Below are 18,705 nucleotides of genomic sequence, written 5' to 3'. Positions count from 1 at the left end.
TTCCATAACATATGCACTTTTAAGATTAATTCAGCAACTGTTGTACACTCAAAAATGACTGAGCTGTGATTCTCCTCCGTGAATTCTACGTACATGCATAAATAAGTTTTGCCATCTTATCAGTGCCTAATTGCTTCCGTAAGTCGGGTACGATATAACCATAAGTTCTAATAGAATTTGGTAGGAGGTCATTTCATATTTCCTTTAAAGCAATATTAAGTTCCGATAATGAGGAGAGACGCTTTAATTCTACTTTTTAACGAAATTCACCTGAAACTGAGTAAACCGCAGATGTTAAGCAGACTTACATCGGCCCTCCTTTCTCTCCTGATCCCCACATTTTTGATTTAACCTCTTCAATATCTATGATTTGGCAATCATTACTTTGTTACATTGGTTGTTATCAGATGCAAACTAGTACCGTAAAATATTCGCATTATTTCGGAATCCCACCATTCCGAAATATCAGTGTGGGATGGCACAATCACGATTCCATCAGAAACGACCTTCGGATCAAATCATTCACGCAATCTGATTACACTGCCGCCTTCAAACTAATTGTTGAAATGGCATACTTTGTCAAAAATTTCCGCCAGCAATCCTTCTATATTAAAGACGTGCTCGTCCCACCAGATCGATTTCCATTTCTTCTTTGTCTAAGTTCTGTGTACTTTAGGCAATATCGCAGGATTTCTCTGAAACTTCATGGCAGGCTCCTATCCAGATATTAAGAAGTGATATCTAACTTGAAGAGTTTTGGCTTCCGTTAGGCAATACTATAGGACTTACTTATCGAAAATAGGTAAATTCTTATATGGAATTCCACGGCTATTTGAGTAGATGATTCCTCAGCACGTTTGGAAGGGCAGATTTGGAATTACTCCCGGTTAATATCCAATAATATCTCGCATATGAAATGCTGGCAATTCTTTCAATAAGCGAGATCGAAATGGAGTTAAGTGAATCACTGATTTCTTTCAGATGCTAGGTAATTTCAGAATTGTCTACTTGCGTACATCTTGATGTAATAAGAATAATGTGCATTGATTTTTGGTAGGAACTGTTATTTTTGTAATTTTTTATCTTATAAATATTCTTTTCTCCGATTTTTTTTCTTTTTTTTTTTTTCTTCAGTCACTGAATTTTGCGTACTGAAACGCGAGTATTTGGGGATCTGTGATGACAGATGCCGTCCTGCGTGTGAGTAAGTACAAGGTCTTCATTTTGTACTTTATATATTTTCTTATATCACACAGATTGTAACTTTTATTCTGTCCGAAATTTTATCTCAAACAAACGAATTATTTGCAGGTTTTAAACATCGTTTCAATTTTCTTTTTCATATATTATAAGGTTAAAACTTGTACGTTTACTCACTCTTTTTTTTTTATTTCAAGGAAACGACAACGTTTTAGATATAATAATTAGCATATTCCATTAATACTTCAATTATTCCCTTATGAAACAATACTGAAGAACTTTAAATCGATATGATCAGAATAACATTACAGTATAGATGAGTGCACGCAGACACCACATCAAATAAAGGAGACTAAAATAGATACATACAAAGGTTTCTAGCAGTAATTTAAAATAAAATAAAATTTATTATTCACAATGAAACACCGAAACACACACACACACACACACACACACACACACACACACACACACACACACACACAAAAGGGAGAAAAAGAGATGCAGCGAGCAAAGACATCATAAACAAACTGTTACGCATGCGCATGGGTTTTTCACCACAGCATCATGATGTAGCTAATACCGTCATATAAATGGGCGTGGTCGTAACTGATAATCGTCGTACGAAAGGGGCGGGGAGAAACTCTTAAAGAGAAGCTCGTAAGCGGTGGTATTATTGTACTGTTGATATAATTGTATGTACATGCATGCATAGACTTTTCAGTATAATTTAGATACTTCGTATTTCAGGACCATCAAGTATCAGTTTCAACCAGTGACATGGCATTTCAGATCTTATCGGGTAAGTATAATAGAATATCGAATGTTTAAGTATTATAATGTTTAATTAGGAAGCATTCTACTTAAACATTATTCTAACATTTATTCTTTTATATTGTTTTCATCATTTATGGTTAAAATATGTAAACTTAAACACATGTCTGTTTATTTTAAAAATATATTTCAATCATATCATTTAACACCAACGACTGTATAAGCACGTAAAAGAAAAAATAATTTCAAATGATAAATTAAAATCGTTTCGAATGATAATGTTAAATGGAAACCAAGTACTGAGGAAGGAGGAGATTTGCTTAACCGAAGAAGCTTACTAATTTTATATTAACGGATGTATCATTGTTACTGTTGTTTCGTATTCCTAAAGGTAATTTATATTTAAAAAAAAAAAAAAATCAGCTAACGCCTTTTTATTCCCCGTATACGGGGAGTAGGCGAGGCCATTTAGCCCTATCTAACTTTTGGAGACTGAGTGGGCAGTTCATTCTCCACTGGTACCAATCAGAGATAGATGGCCCAAGGCTATCACTAATTAAGCGGTACTCAGTGAAGAGAGACGGCTCAAATGTGCCGCCATCTCGTGGTCCCTAATCCTAACACAATATATTTAATGTCTGAAATAATGTGGGTTCTACGGTCGATTTTCTTGAGTTTACAGGACGAAAAACCCGAGTTTCCGGGAGGAAAAACCTGCTTGCCCGTGCCAGAGATCGACTAACTCGGGAACCGGTCGAAAAAAGGCTTAGAAAAATTTCCTCTAGTCGCCGACTAGACTCGAAACGAAGTCTTCCTTCGTGCGGCCAATCGCGGTGGTTGGCAAACGCCACATCCACTGAGCTACACAGGCTCATATTTATATTTTTATCACTAGAAATAATTAACGTCAGTCCCATTGCCGATTCTTCTAATTATTGTATCTTTTCCTCTTTTTTTTTTTTTTATTTTTTATTTTTTTTTTTTACATGCAAGATTTCTTTATGGATAATAATGTTCTTTCGGATGAACAACAACAACAAAAACAGTTTAAGGATTTCTGGTAGAAATCGCTTCGATGTGTGTGGTTCGAAATTCTCATGATATTACGTAATGGTAAAACACCTTTTGCAATTACGTATTTAGACAAATCGGTAGATGTATGAATGGTGCAACAGCTGAAGGAGAATACGTAAATAAAGGAAACTAAGCAGCTCTTTCTAAAATTACTAATTTTATATTAACGGATGTATCATTGTTACTGTTGTTTCGTATTCCTAATTTATTTTGTTTTTTTTTGTTTTGTTCTACAGGACATGTCTTGTTAAATACTTTAATTTTATAATATACTACATAGAATCTTATTTAAGCAGAGCGATTTTCAGTCTTAAAGAATTTTGTAATGGCATTTGGCTTTCTTTATTATTTCACTTCAGAGTGAAGAGTTTGTCTCTTCAAATTATTAGCGCAGTAAACATAGCATTATATTAATTATGTTATTCAATGTTAATTTATTATTTTCCTGCATGGCTAAATGGACATGTTTTTAAATTTTCAGTGTACTGGCTGCGTAAAATTTAGTTTTAATTTCAACCGAAATGTGGTGGAACATTCCTATACTCTGAAATATCAGGTAAAGGTATTTATAAACATATATATATATATATATATATATATATATATATATATATAACTAAAAAACGATACTGCATTTAATAAGCTAGTTAAAGTTTATGTGCTATTTCACGTTAATTTTAATTAGCAACACCTGTTGAAATTCATGTAAAAATGTTATTACTGCTTTCACTTTTCTCATATAAACTCATCGACTATAAATTGCAAATACTTCCATCTTAGAAAAAAAATTTCTATTTTTCTTATTCATGCTTTGACTCTCACTGTATAATTTTTGGACATTTGGATTAGTTTCACTTACTCTATAAATGAAAAATATACTTCTTTAGTATTTGGACAGATTTTAAAATGCTCGTAGCAATTTAGTAAAACGACGAATAATATAAAATGCTGATTTTTTTTTTTTGCAATATTAAATTACATGCTTAATGACTGTTTTTGATTCAATTAGCAGCAAGGAGATATTTGTGCGAAGTTATATTGAAGCATCTAATTTATTTTTCCTTTTGATGTAGATAATTATAATTCGTAGATCTGCAATTATTTCTTGGGTTAAGCGTGAGAAGATAAAATATGCGTATTATGATTGAGAACCTTACATTCTTTGGTCGCAGTTAATTTGATACAAAGCGAACTGCCTCCACCACAAACTGATTTACAATTGCCAATGTAGAAAATTATTATTACAAAGTTTTTCAAAACGTGTACAAATGTGAATCTTAAACTAATTACTGATAAAAGGAATACAGAATTTCAAGTAGTTGCACGAAGTAAATGTACTGATGGTTTTCTGATGGTTGTATGCAACCATCAGTTGTATACAACCATCAGTTGATGATTGTTGTATACAACTGATGGTTGTATGTAAATGTACTGATGGTTGCATACAACAATTTTCTGATGGTTGTATGCAACCATCAGGAAATGCGAAGCGGCTCAGATGAAGCCTTTTTAATATGCATTTTATACTACTTAATAAAGAGAAAACCTAAAAGTTAAAGCTAAATTTCTTAATATTTCTCAAATAATCTATTAAAATTCACCGTACGGCAGTTTATTTGTTTAAATTAATCTTGTTAATTTAATAGCGTCAAAAGATTATGATTCCAGTGATGTACCGTATAAAAAGTGACAAAGATCAAAAAACGTAAATTTCAATCATTTATACCGTTTCTGTTCTGTTTCATTGAGGAGAATATTTTATAATATTTCTCTTTTAATTCCGTTCAAAAGTTCCTTTAAGAAATTTTCATCAAGGATTGAAATGGAACCATTTTAACCATCAATAATGGGTTCATGAATTCGGAAGTTTATTAGAGGGCTAATATGTGGACCACTATGGATTCTTAGAGAGTTATTTGCTAATCAAGATATTTGTAATAACTTTATGATGAACGAAGTTATCAAACAAACATTTAAAATCTGGAATGACACAATTTACTAAGGTATGGGAGGTGAATTTTTTTTATTTCCACGTTATGCTTTATTTATAATTGTGTTTAATATTTAAAGATTCACTGTTGTAATTAATTAATTAAACTTCTGTTTGTTGTTTTAGCCAGTAGAATTCTTGAGTATTATCGGAGGCTACATTGGAATATGCATGGGAGTGTCTTTGGTTGCATTGTACGATTTCATAGAAACACTAAGTTTGATTGCAATTGCGTGGTGCAGTAGATTTAGAAGAGGAAACCTTAAATCAGAAGAAGATATTTCGAATTCACTTGTGAGCGTGTCAGCTGATTCTGTGAAATCAACATCATTTCCACATAACCAGAAGAAAGAAGAAATCGAATTGGAGTTGTGAAAAGTGTAATCCCATTAGAAAAAAATTGTTATGATTGTGACTGTTAACGTGTTCAATTTATTGTTTTTACCTTTAAATTTATTCTACATTTTTTTTTCATATCTTTTAACGACTTTTTGCGTATTTATGTAATACGAAGAAATATATGCAAATGACCCTCTCTGTATTTGAGTGACTAATTTTTTGGGAAGACCTGGATTCGATTCCCGTAAGGAAGGGCCGGAATAAGGACTAACCACCCGGTTCTTCGAAGCTGGCTTCGTATGCCTGCATGGTGGGGTGAAGTCATTCGTAGGCGTAAAAGAGAACCGAAAGTTATTCCATTTATTCAAGGGACATTCAAAGAAGTCATCTCTGGCAAAGTCTATTCCTTCCAGTATTTCGTTCCATCATCATCACTCCTTTACGATGTCAAGGCCATTGGGATATTTAATAAATTTCTTCTTTCGTGTGCAATAATTTCAAGTATCATGTACTTAGCAATGATAGTGAAATATTTTCCTTACAAAAAACTTAAGATTTGATGTTTAAATAAAGGATTCTATCTAAAATTGTTCATGAGAAATGACGACAACACATAAGTGACATGGATAAAAAGACCTCACGAGATCAATGAACACGTCAAAGAAGGCACTAAATCTAATTGTTACCTGGAACAATGAAGACCTAAATGGTCGTAAGAGAACTCATCAATGACTTAGATCTTGGTGCAACTGTCAACTGTAGGAAACTGTATAATCTAAGCTCTGTAAAAAAACGTTTTTTGATATACTACTTCAAATTCATCCGAGAATGTCAACTTATATCATGTAAATATTAAGTCATGAAGGACAAAGTTTGATAATTTAACGGTAGTTTTCACAGAAATCGAACCATATAATAATGCACCAGTCTTAAGTGAAATATGGACCAAACAAGGTGAAATTAATCCTTAATTTCTCGTTAAATTACTGCACGTATTATTACTATCGTGATTATAATACTTCAGGCGGATTAATTCTATACTTTAGGAAAAAGTACTTTTAATTTTCATAAACTGGAATCAAATATGCATAATTCTGAAATTGTAATGATTTATGACACAGTAATGAATATGCTTACGTTTGCTACATACCGTGCACACGATGGACCAGTTGATAAATATCTATTAGAACTAAATAATGTTCTAAAGACCTTAAAACACGATAATGTCATGCTAGTTGAGGATATAAATTTAGCCTTATATAAGAATAATAGCAAAATTGAAGAATATAAAAATATATTATCTACACATGAGTTTCTTACATATGTCGACGGCAATGCGAGAGAAGCGAACAATCAGTAAGTTGTATTGATCACATATTCATAAGTAACAAAATGGCCTATGAGGTATCCTCTGCGATCAAAATGAACAACCACTTTACCTAATAGTGTTGATATGAATTGTGCAGGTAGTCATAGAAAATTTGAAATTGGCACTAATTATAATAAATTTCAGAATTCCATAATACATTATCAACTGTCTAAAATAATTTTATATATATTATGCATTATTATTAATATATATATAATATATATTAATAATTATATATTATATTCAAATCAGTTATATGAGAAATTTATCAAAATGATTAAATATGCAGACAGCAAATCGCAATATCACAAAAGAGTTACTTGTGAAAAGGATGCTCACACAAGCTCAATAGCAGATGAACTAAAATATATGATAAGGACAACAGAAAAGCTCTACTGTAAGCATAAGAAGAATCCATGCGATCTAATGTTTGAACATGAGTATGAAAATTTCGCTAAACACTTAAAAGAAAAAATAAAGCATGCGAAAGAACATTAACTACTAACGAAATTTCTTTCTTGTATGAATGACGAAAGTAAAGAATTCGGGTCGGTTAAAACGATAACTGGTAATACAAAGCATAAAACACGTGGATTCACAGGAGGCAATGACGTCGCTGGCGTCAATAATGTCACGTGGAAGAACATAGTGAAGGATGCATCGGACGCCAACGGACAGTGAGCCTATGGTTCGTGATGATGATGAATGACGTCACCGATATAATTAACAAAATGAACAACCACTTTACATACTATGGCAGTTGTGATTTTGATCCTAAAGAAAGGATAAAGTATGTGAATCACCTTCCGTGGAATAAGAATTCCATATATCTATACTTAGTAAATGAAGATGACTTAAAGAGTAAAGATAGTAATTGGATTAAAGAAAGAGAATAAAAAATGGGATGTGACCATACAAATGTCGAAAAACTAAACATTACCAATAAACATACGTTACAATTCTGTACACGTATTATTAATAAACCTTTTGAACACGGAAAATTTATAGAACACTTAAAGATTGCCGCTATTTAAAGGGGGTCACAGAAATGAAATCAAACATTACAGACCGATATCTATAGTATCCACAATCTCAAAGATTATTGAAATCCTAATTAAAAAAAAAAAAACGATTAAATGCTATCTAAATACCATTCTCTTTTTATGCGTCTAATCAATACGGATGTAGATACGGATACAATACCGAAAACGCGGTAGTTTCATAAAACAGTTTATAATGGAATAAATAAAAGAATGTACAGCAGCCGATATATCTAAGGGGTTCGACTGTGTTCATCATGACCTATTGCTACTGAAAATGTCCAGATACGGCATTAAAGGATTTATTAATAATTTATTAAATTATTTATTAATAAATCATTAATTTATTTCTAATAAATTAATGATTTATTAGCAATTTCCGTATACACGGAAACGACACTTGAGGATCTAGAAAATCGGATTAATCATGATACGTCGAAACTAAATTAGTTGAGCAATAATGGTCTTAAAATTAATACCGATAAAAAGAGATATATGTACTTCACGTTAAGAGATAAGCTGGATCAGAGTGTGACCATAAAACGGCATGAAGCGAAATATAGTAATATTCAAAATTTTAACTATAGCTTAGTCAAAAAAAAAAAAAAAAAAAAAAAAAAAATCAGTCAAGCATTTGGACTTCCACATCGATAGCAGTCTGAAGTGAACTCCCTCATCACATTTTAACATATAAGTTATGGTTAACAACTTATATGTTAACAGAATATATTATTAATTTACAGAATATATTGGTTAAAAATGTTTGTAAATTCTGCATTCTTAAGATGCTTATACTATTCTTCGGTAAATTTCTCACTGCATTATGGTTTTACCTGTTGGGTGGGGTTTATTAGAACAATCTGCTGTCATTGATCCGAATACAAAGCAGAATAATTGGAACTATAGCTATTATTGACCTCGCACATTCAACCAACGATCTGTTTGTCATTTATAATATTTTGCACTACAGAAACTATATCACTATGGCTGTATATTATATGTAAGAAAGAACGTTGTACGTTTTTCGGTATATAATGTAGCCTATGAATTACTGTGGCCTGTTATTAATGTACACTGTGGCTGGAACAGGTAGTACTCAAGGAAACAAAGCATTTTTCCATACATCCTTTGAATACCTAGCAACAAGCAGCTACAATAAACTCCCAAATGAAATCAAATCAATAAACTCAGAATATGTTTTCAGAAAATGACTGCCTCATGGGACTGTATAATGTTGACCTTTATTTTAAACGTGTATTATAAGAGATAAGTATAACTTACATATCCTATCCAATTATGATTCTAATATATCATGACAAATATATACCATGTTTCGTGAGCCCTCGCAGATCACTGGATTTTGCAGTGAATGGAGTTAATTTTATGTTCTAGTAACCAGCCTGGCTGTTGCCCTTGATTACACATACAAATGTTGTAAAAACTCTGTAACTTATTTCATAAACTACGAAAACTTTCTGATAATGTATTTTATCCATTTATATATATATATAAGAAAAATATTTTTATTTGCCTATAACAAAATAATCAGCCAAAAATAAATGTCAAAACCAACAGAAAATGTGTTAGTAATACTTGCATTATATATTTATAAATATGTGTACGTGATGAGAATAATAAACGTTGAATCGTATTGTACTGTATGAATATTATTTTTCTAAGATAGCTTTCATATGAGGGTAGTGTGAAAAGTTCTCGGCCTAATAATGAAAAAACGAATTTATAATTTCAAAATTATTTTTATTTTCAAATGTAGTCTCCCTTAATTAAGACTAACACGTTTATTCCAGCGATGGTCCAGCGCCATTTTACCGTTCCTATAGTGATTCTCAGTAAGATTTATAATATCCCTCTACAGCTGCAATCAACCTCTTGATTCGAAGAAAAACGCTCACCATCGAGGAAGAGTTTTAGTTTTGGGAAGTATTTGAGTTATGTATTTGCCAGTAATGAAACAGATAACTATGGCAAAGACTTCAGGTGGCAAGGGGGGGAAATGCCTTACTAAATATGAGTGCATCTAAATTATTATTTATGAGGCAAATAATCAAATAATGTATGAAAAAAAAAGAATAAGCAGAAAAGAAAAAAAATCATTCATCTTATGATTTATCTTTTATAGTGAATAAAAAAAGACAGGAAACATAATGGGAGCAAACAATTTAAGAGAAATTGCAATGTTGAATTTTCTGTAGAATAGAACTGTTAATAACGGGTTAATTCATCTGGGGCTTTTGCGATATTAGCATGCAACTTCATTATAATTAATCATACAGCATATTTCAAAAGCCTCAAATCTGTAAATAATAATATAAGACTATTAACTGAAACCATGAGAGATGACTATGGAATTTAAAAAAAAGAAGTAAACTCTAACATATTTAGTATTGTATATATAATGCAAATATTTGGCAGGCAAGTATTTTGTAGAAATTAATAACTGGCCAAATAAATAATATCCGATTTTGATTATTCTGATACTGAGACTATAGGCACCTAAATTGTTGAGATTGTACGCATTTCAAAAGAACGTGTAGTATATATTTTGCATGAAGAATTGCAAATGAAAATGCTTTGCGCAAGATGGATGTCGAACTTGCTCACAGCAGATCAAAAACGCACTCGCATTAAAATCTTTGAAGAATACATGGGGCGTGTTAACAAGAATAAAACTGATTTCGTGCTTCGATTTATTATCAATAAGACGTGGATTTGAGACTTGGGCAATACATACCAGAATCCAAACAGCAGTCTAACCAGTGGACAGAAATCAGTTGTTCAGCGCCAAAGAACACAAAGTCGTTTCCATCCGCAGGAAAGGTCATGGCATCGGTGTCTGGGGATGCTAAAATCCTTTGGTTTATTAATTATATTGAAAAGGGTAAAAAAATAACCGGGGAATATTATTCCGATATTTTAACCGGACTTTCTTTAACCAGATTTAATCTGGTTAAAGAAAGTCCGGTTAAATATCTTCATGAAATGCACCTGTCCAGAAAGGTGTTTTGGCAATGGGAAATTTAAGGGATCTGCACTATGAATTGTTGGAACATCCACCATATTTTCCCGATTGGGCTCTGTCTGACTTCTATCTCTTCCCAAAACTAAAACCCTTCCTCGCTGGTCAGCGTTTTTCTTCGAATCAAAAGGTGACTGCAGCTGTAGATGGATATTTTGCATATCTTACTGAGAACCACTATAGGGACGGGATAACATCACTGTAGCATCGCTAGAATAAATTTATTAGTCTTAAGGGATATTATGTGAAAAATAAAAACAAATGCAAAATTATAAATTCGTTTTTTCATTGTTATGCTGAGAACTGTTCAGACCATCCTCGTATGTATATGTATGTATGCACACCCCTTCACGCCATTCAGGGAATATTGAAAGAAACAAAAAGAATCTCTGCAACAGATCGGAATCACTTTAGAGGAACTGAAAACTGCATGCACATCGTTGCCAAAGAATAAATCTTCTGTCCTTGATGGTCTCACAACAGAGTTTTTCCAAGTCTTCTGGAATCACCTCGGACTACTTCTCCTTAAAACACTGCAAGAAGCCTACCTCAATATGCTCCCAGAATCCGTCACGACCTCAGTAGTACGATATATAATAAAGAAAGGAGATCACACAGATATCCGAAACTGGCGTCCAATCTCACTAATCAATACAGATTGCAAAATCATTTCCAAATTTATTGCAAACCAACTAAAGCCAACGCTGCCTGAAGTTATTGGCCGACATCAAACTTATTCTGTTCCTGGGAGAACAATACATGATAACCTGCATTTAATAAGAGATCTCATCCACATCGCAAACAGCCAAAATGAAGACCTAGCGCTCCTCAGCCTTGATCAGGAGAAGACTTTCGACAGGTAGAGCACGAGTACCTTTATGAAGTCCTAAAGGCGTTCGGTTATGGGCCTCTTATCATTCAAACAGTGCATTTGCTATACATAGATGCACACGTCTGTTTAAAAATTAACAACAGGCTCAACCGCACATTGCCATACTCCCGAGGGATCAAGCAAGGATGTCCCCTCTGGACAATTATACACACTGGCCATAGAACCCTTCTTAAAAAGAGTACACGACACCATTATCTCCAAACGAACAAGCATATTAGAGCACATCAAAATATAACCCTATCAGCATATGCTGATGACGTCACAGTAATAATCCGAAATAATAAAGAAACTACAGTAAACAGTGAAACACACAGACTATATGCATAAGCCTCAGTGGCCAAATTAAACTCTGCAAAACCACTGGTTTGTGGTCAGGCAGAAGGAAAGCCAGAACTGATTCTCCGATTGAATGTATCTGGTCAAATAAAGGTCAAACATACTTACGTGTACATCTTGGCAACACCAAATTATATAATGCACTAAACTGGCCACAGCTACACAACCGATTTAAACAAGTGCTAGGAAAATGGAAGAGCATTCGTTCAATGTCTTCACTTAGAGGAAGAATCCTAACAATCAACCAGATGACTGCGAGTGTGCTATGGCTTTGGTGTAATTTACTTTTAAGTCAAATTAATTTGGAAAGAAAAAATTCTTTCTGAGAATTTCCTCACCATATAGTTTCAATCATATTTAGAAAACCGATGGCAAACATTTCAGGGAAACGACAACTCGAATGAATACCACCTCATAAAAACTGGTGTTTCTCAAGGTTCAGGTCTAGATAAAAGTAAGGAGCCTTGAGACTTTTTGATTATCTATATAAACGACCTGTGTTGAATGGAATTGAAAGGAAATCTATTCAGCTATACTGATAATACGTCAATAGTTTTCTCATCAAGCGACATGCCAGCCTTAAACAGTAACGAGGAATCTGATTTATTAAGCCTGCATACATGGTTCAGTAAAAACAAAATCAAAGTGGGCATTCAGAAAACTAAATTTATCCTATTTGAACTGAAGGGTAGAGAATCAGTCCTGTCAATTAAATATCATATCACTTCTTGCGACCCCAAAAGTGACTGCATTTGCAAAGCTACTCAATGGGTATACAGCTACCAGTCTTGGCATACATACACGTAGATCATAATCCAAAATGGCAAACCAATATCCAAGCTGTTACATAGAAGGCGCTATATTAAATGCATAGTATCTCACATTTTTATAGACTATATTATGCACTGGTATACTGAAGAATTCGATGTGGAATTTGTACCTGAGGGGAGCATACAAAAACATCCTTTCCAAATTGCATAACCTACACAAGAGAATATTAAAGAATATCTTCATGTTTAAGCACACTGCAGTTAACTGACCTCGTTAACCTGCACCATACTGTCAAGCACAATGGTCTAATTTTCCAGGTACCTCAGGAAAAAAGTATCCTGTAGAGGCATTCCTAGCACAAGAATCTTTAACTCTCTTAACTCAGAAATGAGACGTCAGAAGCGACCTTTAAGAGAGACAGGATTAGGACTATTTCTTGGATTTATAAATGACACTGAAACATTGCTTTCTTTTATCTAGATAAACAGTAATGAGAGTAGCTTGCAAATACTCCATGTGAATATATATACTTTCATGGGGGATGTGAAGAGTAGTAAGGCCAATATATAACTTCACCTTCTCCTGGTCCATTCTAGGGATGGTATGGGAGGTATAATCCTAACAGAGCAAATGCTGTTAGAACTGCCTGTCCACAGGTATTAGGTAGTAACTCTATCACTAGACGTTTTCAGCAAAAGGTTAGTAACCTGTCCTGGGGGAAATTTCATACACTTTCAAGTTTCAGCCAAAGAAAAGCGAAATTGTCAGGGGAAACGACCATGATTCAGAAAAAAAGTAAACGAAACTGGAAGAAGGAGAAATAATGAAAATCGCAAATTGGAATGTAAGGAGCACCGCACATAAAGAAGAGAACTTGAACAACTAAACCAAGTCAATTTAAAGATATGTATACATAGAAATAAAGAAAAAGACAAAAAAAAGGTACAAAACAAACCAATAACTATGTACAATCTAGTGAGGAGTAAAAAACGAGGAGAAATATCAAAGGCAGTTTTATAATGATAATGATACAGAAATCTATGAAGAACAATGCTGTATGTTACTGGCACAGAAATTAGACTCATAGCATTAAAAGGTCACATGTGCTTAGTTTTTGAGCACATTCGCTTGGAAAATGAATTAAAAGTACTCTTTTCGTCTGATGAATCTGCCAAAAAAAAAAAACCTATTAAAACTTTCGAAAGAAAATCAACTTCAGATTGCATTCAAGGAAATTTATAAGTTAACAGAACTTTTCATGTTCATTCGGAGATCTATTGCTAGAGTCGAGCATTCTCTTTCGGCTATGAAGAGAATACATGCTTGTTATCATGGCCGACCCTAGGAATTTTGTTGCCCCGTGTAGTAGCATATTTTGCCGCCATTATTGTTACTAATAGCGACATTACTGGGACCGCATTTAGAAATACTTGCTATGAGCTCAGACATTTTGGTTTCGGTCCTTTCGCTTATTTTCTCTTGTATTAGCTTTTTCAGTTTTTAGATATTGTTTCTGAATATCGCGTTCTTTTCCCGATTTTTTCGTTAACGATATTCTGCGCCTGATAGTTTTTTTCTTCTTCTTTTATCAGAAGAATATTGGAATGTTAAAATTATTTTAAAAGTCACCTCAGGTCGAAGTCAACTCACGGCTAACAATAAAATAGAAAATAAATGTTAGATAGGAAGTGTTCTGCTATTGTCGTCTGAAATTATACGATATTAAACACAACATGATACTATGTTATTTTAAATGATTATGATTTTAAAAAAATATACATTACAATGAATTTATTATGTAAAAATTTAACTAACGACATCCTGAAGTCTGGCTTCAACAGAGTAGGAATAAATGACTTGTTTATGTTTAATTTTTCGTATAGTTTAGGCCAATTTTGAAGCTCCTTGCAAATGCACGTGTTACATTGTCGGTAAAGTTCGGCCCTGCGTGTTATAGAAAAGACAATCTCAAGAAAGGCTGCTTGGTCTCAGCTTATTCACTACTGACAAGACATCGGTGATAGAACTGAAGGAAAAAACTTCATTTTATGATGATGTGCTAATACAATTCCTAAGGAAAATCAGGAGATTGGAACTTGTCAATAAATAAGTAAAACGTGTTATTTCAGCCTTTGATTCATTCCGGAAAAATTATAATTTCCCAAGTTATTAGTTTTTCCAATTTCTGTGCGTATTATATGGATGTACAGTATTTAAAAATCTTATCAAAATTAAAATTATCCGTGTCTCACTCTAGTGCTGTATTTGCTAATGATAATCTAATCTCACCAAGAAATTTAAACCATTTGAGTGTCTCACAAAAACAGCTGTCCTAAGCATAACTATAGCTATTGTTCATTTGACCTTCATGCCTTGCATATTTAAAATTGTATTAACGCGTCTCGATCGCACCTAGGTGTCTCTGTTGTTCCCTTATTCCCTGGCGGGTACTAGCTTTTAGCATATGTATGCTTCCAGGTCGAGTGGTCACATTTTCACAAAGCTTTAGTTCCATCCAGACAGTTAAACGCAATTAGCATTTAAGAGGCTGGATGATATCGAACTGATTTCAAGTTATGTTCATTTTGCTTTTCATAAATTGAGTGCTTTCTGTATCCAATGGCTATTATAAACAGCTGGTACACATATTTCTGCAACTGAAAATTTGAAAGCAGCTTAGACAGAAACTAGCTAAAGAGAAATATCTTTAGCTAGTTTCTCTGTTTATTGCACACCATAAATCTGCCCCGTTTGCATGCATGCATGCAGATAGTCTGCGAGAGCGGAGTGTTCCATTCAGTGTGTCATTCGAGTTATCTTTAATTACACTAATTGTTCCTAAATATAATACCATTGGCGGACGGTGAAAATTTTAAGTGGGGGATGCTGCATATGCAAAATAAAATTTTTAAAAAAATTATTTTTTTCCCATAATTAACCAATTTATTAATAAATAAATTTACATGTTAAAAATTGCTTTATTAAAAATATTTCACCCTCACCATAAACAAATACCAATAATAAAAGTTTCATATCTCACAGAAATAACCTGCACAAGCATACGAATATCGGCGAGTCTACCTGCAATTAGCGCGATCATTCTCAGACTGCGTTAGATCGCAGTGTATTTGTTTCGTGTAACTATAATGGAAAAAAATATAATTCTTTTCATATTTTCAACAGTGACACTCATCATAATTCGGCATTGTATCTATAATAAATAAATAATTCTATGTTATTTTAACAAAATAAAATAAGATTGGCAAAAAATAGTTCGCCCTTTCGTATCTCACAGAAATAATGCGCGCAAGCATACGATACACTGCTGAAAGAGCAGTGTCAGACTCACTAGTTACGTGCAATGAGAAGCGCAAACGAATATCAACGAGTCTGGCTGCAATTGGTTGAATGCTAATTCCGACACTGCGTTAGAACGCAGTGTCGAAGTGTTTCGTCATCTAAAGCGTTAATTGAACAATTCCGATTATTAACTATTCAATCAATGTCAAAACATAAGCTGTAACCTTTAACATATTGTATTGCATTTATATAATGTTGTAAGCATTGTTATTATTTATAAGCACAAACAAAATTTAATTATTTTCCTTGGGGGTACTGCAGTGTTGCAGTGCTTATGTACGGGTTATGTACAGGGAGATCTACATCGTAAGACCCTGCACTCAACAACTGATATTGGGAGGCCCTCCATTACACATACACAGCTCATCATACAGTGGCTTGAATGTATTCACCGTCTTCGCACCCACTACACTTGCAGGCAACGCATTCTAAAAACTCCCAACTCACCAGTTCTTGCCCATTTGCTCACGACATTTTTATACAGCGTCCAGGGATGGCATCTTGTTTTTTCTTGTCTCCGCCCATTCTATGAAAAATCTGATACTCATTAATCCGATAAATACCCTTAATAACTTTATAATATATCTCGATGATGTTTCCTTCGCAACATGCTATCCACGAGACTGTACAATGATAATCCCTCAATCTGTCTTCATGCTCAACATTCCAGCGACTAGAAACCACCTTAGTCAATTCGTCTCTGAATCTTTTAAAACAGATCTTCATATATTTGAAAACCAAGTAAAGAAATCTTGGCACAGTAATCAACATAATCAATATGCGATCTGAATAAAGCTTTATACAATAGAGTCATTACATCTTTATGCCTACATTTCAGTGTTCTCAGTATCACTGACAATGCGCTGTGCTATCCTCACAATATTAGCAAACTATCTTCAATATTTATGGTCCTTATCCACCAACATCAACAGATCATTCATCTCCTCTACGTCCTCTAAGATATCTCCACACCATCCTATATTCTTCTTCCCATCTGTGCCTCCCAAACTTTTAAATCTTACGAGGATATGCTGAATTTTTGTGATAATCACCGTGGAGGAATTGAGGTAGAACCATGTAACTTACCATTATTCTACATATTCCCCACGAAGTGTTATATATTTTTCACAACGATGCTGCCATTTGGAATCCTTGGAGAAAAATGTCTTTCCCTTTTTGTAAAACCAGTCCTCAGCTGCAGATATGCCTGTGGTAAGTTTTATTCCTTTGAAGTGTTTCTGTAAATGTGATCTCTGTGGAAGGTCTTCCTGACCTGGGAGCATCTGTGTCTCAGGATGCCCAGAATTCAACTTTGTCACCAATCTAGCGATTGTTGGTTATAGTGGGGACACAGTTCTCTAAAGTCTCACATAAACTTTGATGAATCTCGGTTGAGGACTTTTCTTGCAGCACGAAAAATGTGATGGCCCGCACATGTGTGTCTTCGAATGTCTTCAAAATCTCTAACATATCTTCTTACATATCTTAAAAGAAAAAAGAATAAATTATTAGGAATTAAGGAAACATGGGCGTGAAAGGGTTTTAAGATATGTACTTACGTTTGGTTTATATCAGTTGCGTTAATAGAATTTTTGTTATAGACATTTATCAGAACTTTTCAATCCCCCCCCCCCTTTGTACAGCTTGTTATGTTCAACTGATCCTCCTTGGGCCACACCACTAGTGAATTCCTCTTCTGGGATATCGCGCTTCCATACCCAACTTGCCCATATGTGTCGGACAGCCAATCTCCAGTCGAGTGCACTAATATATTATCCAATCCCATCCCCTGGAATTTAAGGTATGTTCGACCTTACCGGCCAATGTGGATGAAATAGTGACACCAAATTGCACTTCTTATCCATGTTATTCAATGGGTTTTAGAGCTTCGTATCCAGATTTATCTCGACATCTATAGACGTCGTGGCCGGTTGGGGGGTTAAATGCCAGATTATTATTCTGCAGTCTATCATAGGATTTAGCAAAATCTAAATATACCACAGTGTATGCTATTCATTTTCCCAATTTACCTGTCTGGCTGTTATAATAAATTACTATATTGCTAAAACACGATTTTCCTTTAGTAAACCCATGCCGTTCATCAATGAGATACCTCAAGACACACATGGTGATATATCAACAAGTCCCAGATGCTGATTGATGTCGAGTTTACTCAATTCCTGATGTATATCTCTCACTCACCGTCAGTGTTCCAGTGTTCCTCCTCCATCCCCACTATCTCAAGTTCTTCAGGATATTATTTTCACCAGGATCAAATACCTTTATGAAATGTTCATTTGACATCTCTACTATATCTGTGTCAGTGGATATCATTCACTGCAACCCGTATAGTCAGTTAATGATCGTTTATATCGCCCCGAATAAATCTCTCAACACAATTCAAAACAAACAACCAACAACAACAACAAAAAAAAATATGCACACGTATCTTTACTCCACATACCTTTAATTCATTTTTCGGTGAATTGTATTTTCGACGAATTGTGATTTTTCGATGAATTG

The 18,705-nt window shown here is 33.9% G+C and overlaps 1 protein-coding gene across 3 annotated transcripts in view; it reads left to right on the top strand.

The window, feature by feature from the left end:
- Positions 1-6,888, top strand: part of LOC150105876 (uncharacterized) — a 37,313-nt gene extending 30,425 nt beyond the window's left edge. For 2 of the 3 annotated variants that reach the window (XM_090393643.1, XM_090393644.1), the window contains 4 exons: positions 1,135-1,204; positions 1,951-2,002; positions 3,530-3,604; positions 5,165-6,888. In XM_090393643.1, coding sequence (XP_090249769.1) covers positions 1,135-1,204; positions 1,951-2,002; positions 3,530-3,604; positions 5,165-5,413 — 446 coding nt within the window. In that variant the 3' untranslated portion in view covers positions 5,414-6,888. The remainder of the gene's footprint in view (positions 1-1,134; positions 1,205-1,950; positions 2,003-3,529; positions 3,605-5,164) is intronic. The other variant, XR_016548406.1, reaches the window with a different exon arrangement.
- Positions 6,889-18,705: the final 11,817 nt, after the last annotated feature.

Source organism: Typopeltis vanoorti, chromosome 6 (genome assembly GCF_054136105.1).
Source record: "Typopeltis vanoorti isolate ZY-2024b chromosome 6, IOZ_Tvanoo_1.0, whole genome shotgun sequence".
NCBI classification, from domain to species: Eukaryota; Metazoa; Arthropoda; class Arachnida; order Uropygi; family Thelyphonidae; genus Typopeltis; species Typopeltis vanoorti.
This window is presented reverse-complemented; position numbering and strand designations above follow the sequence as displayed.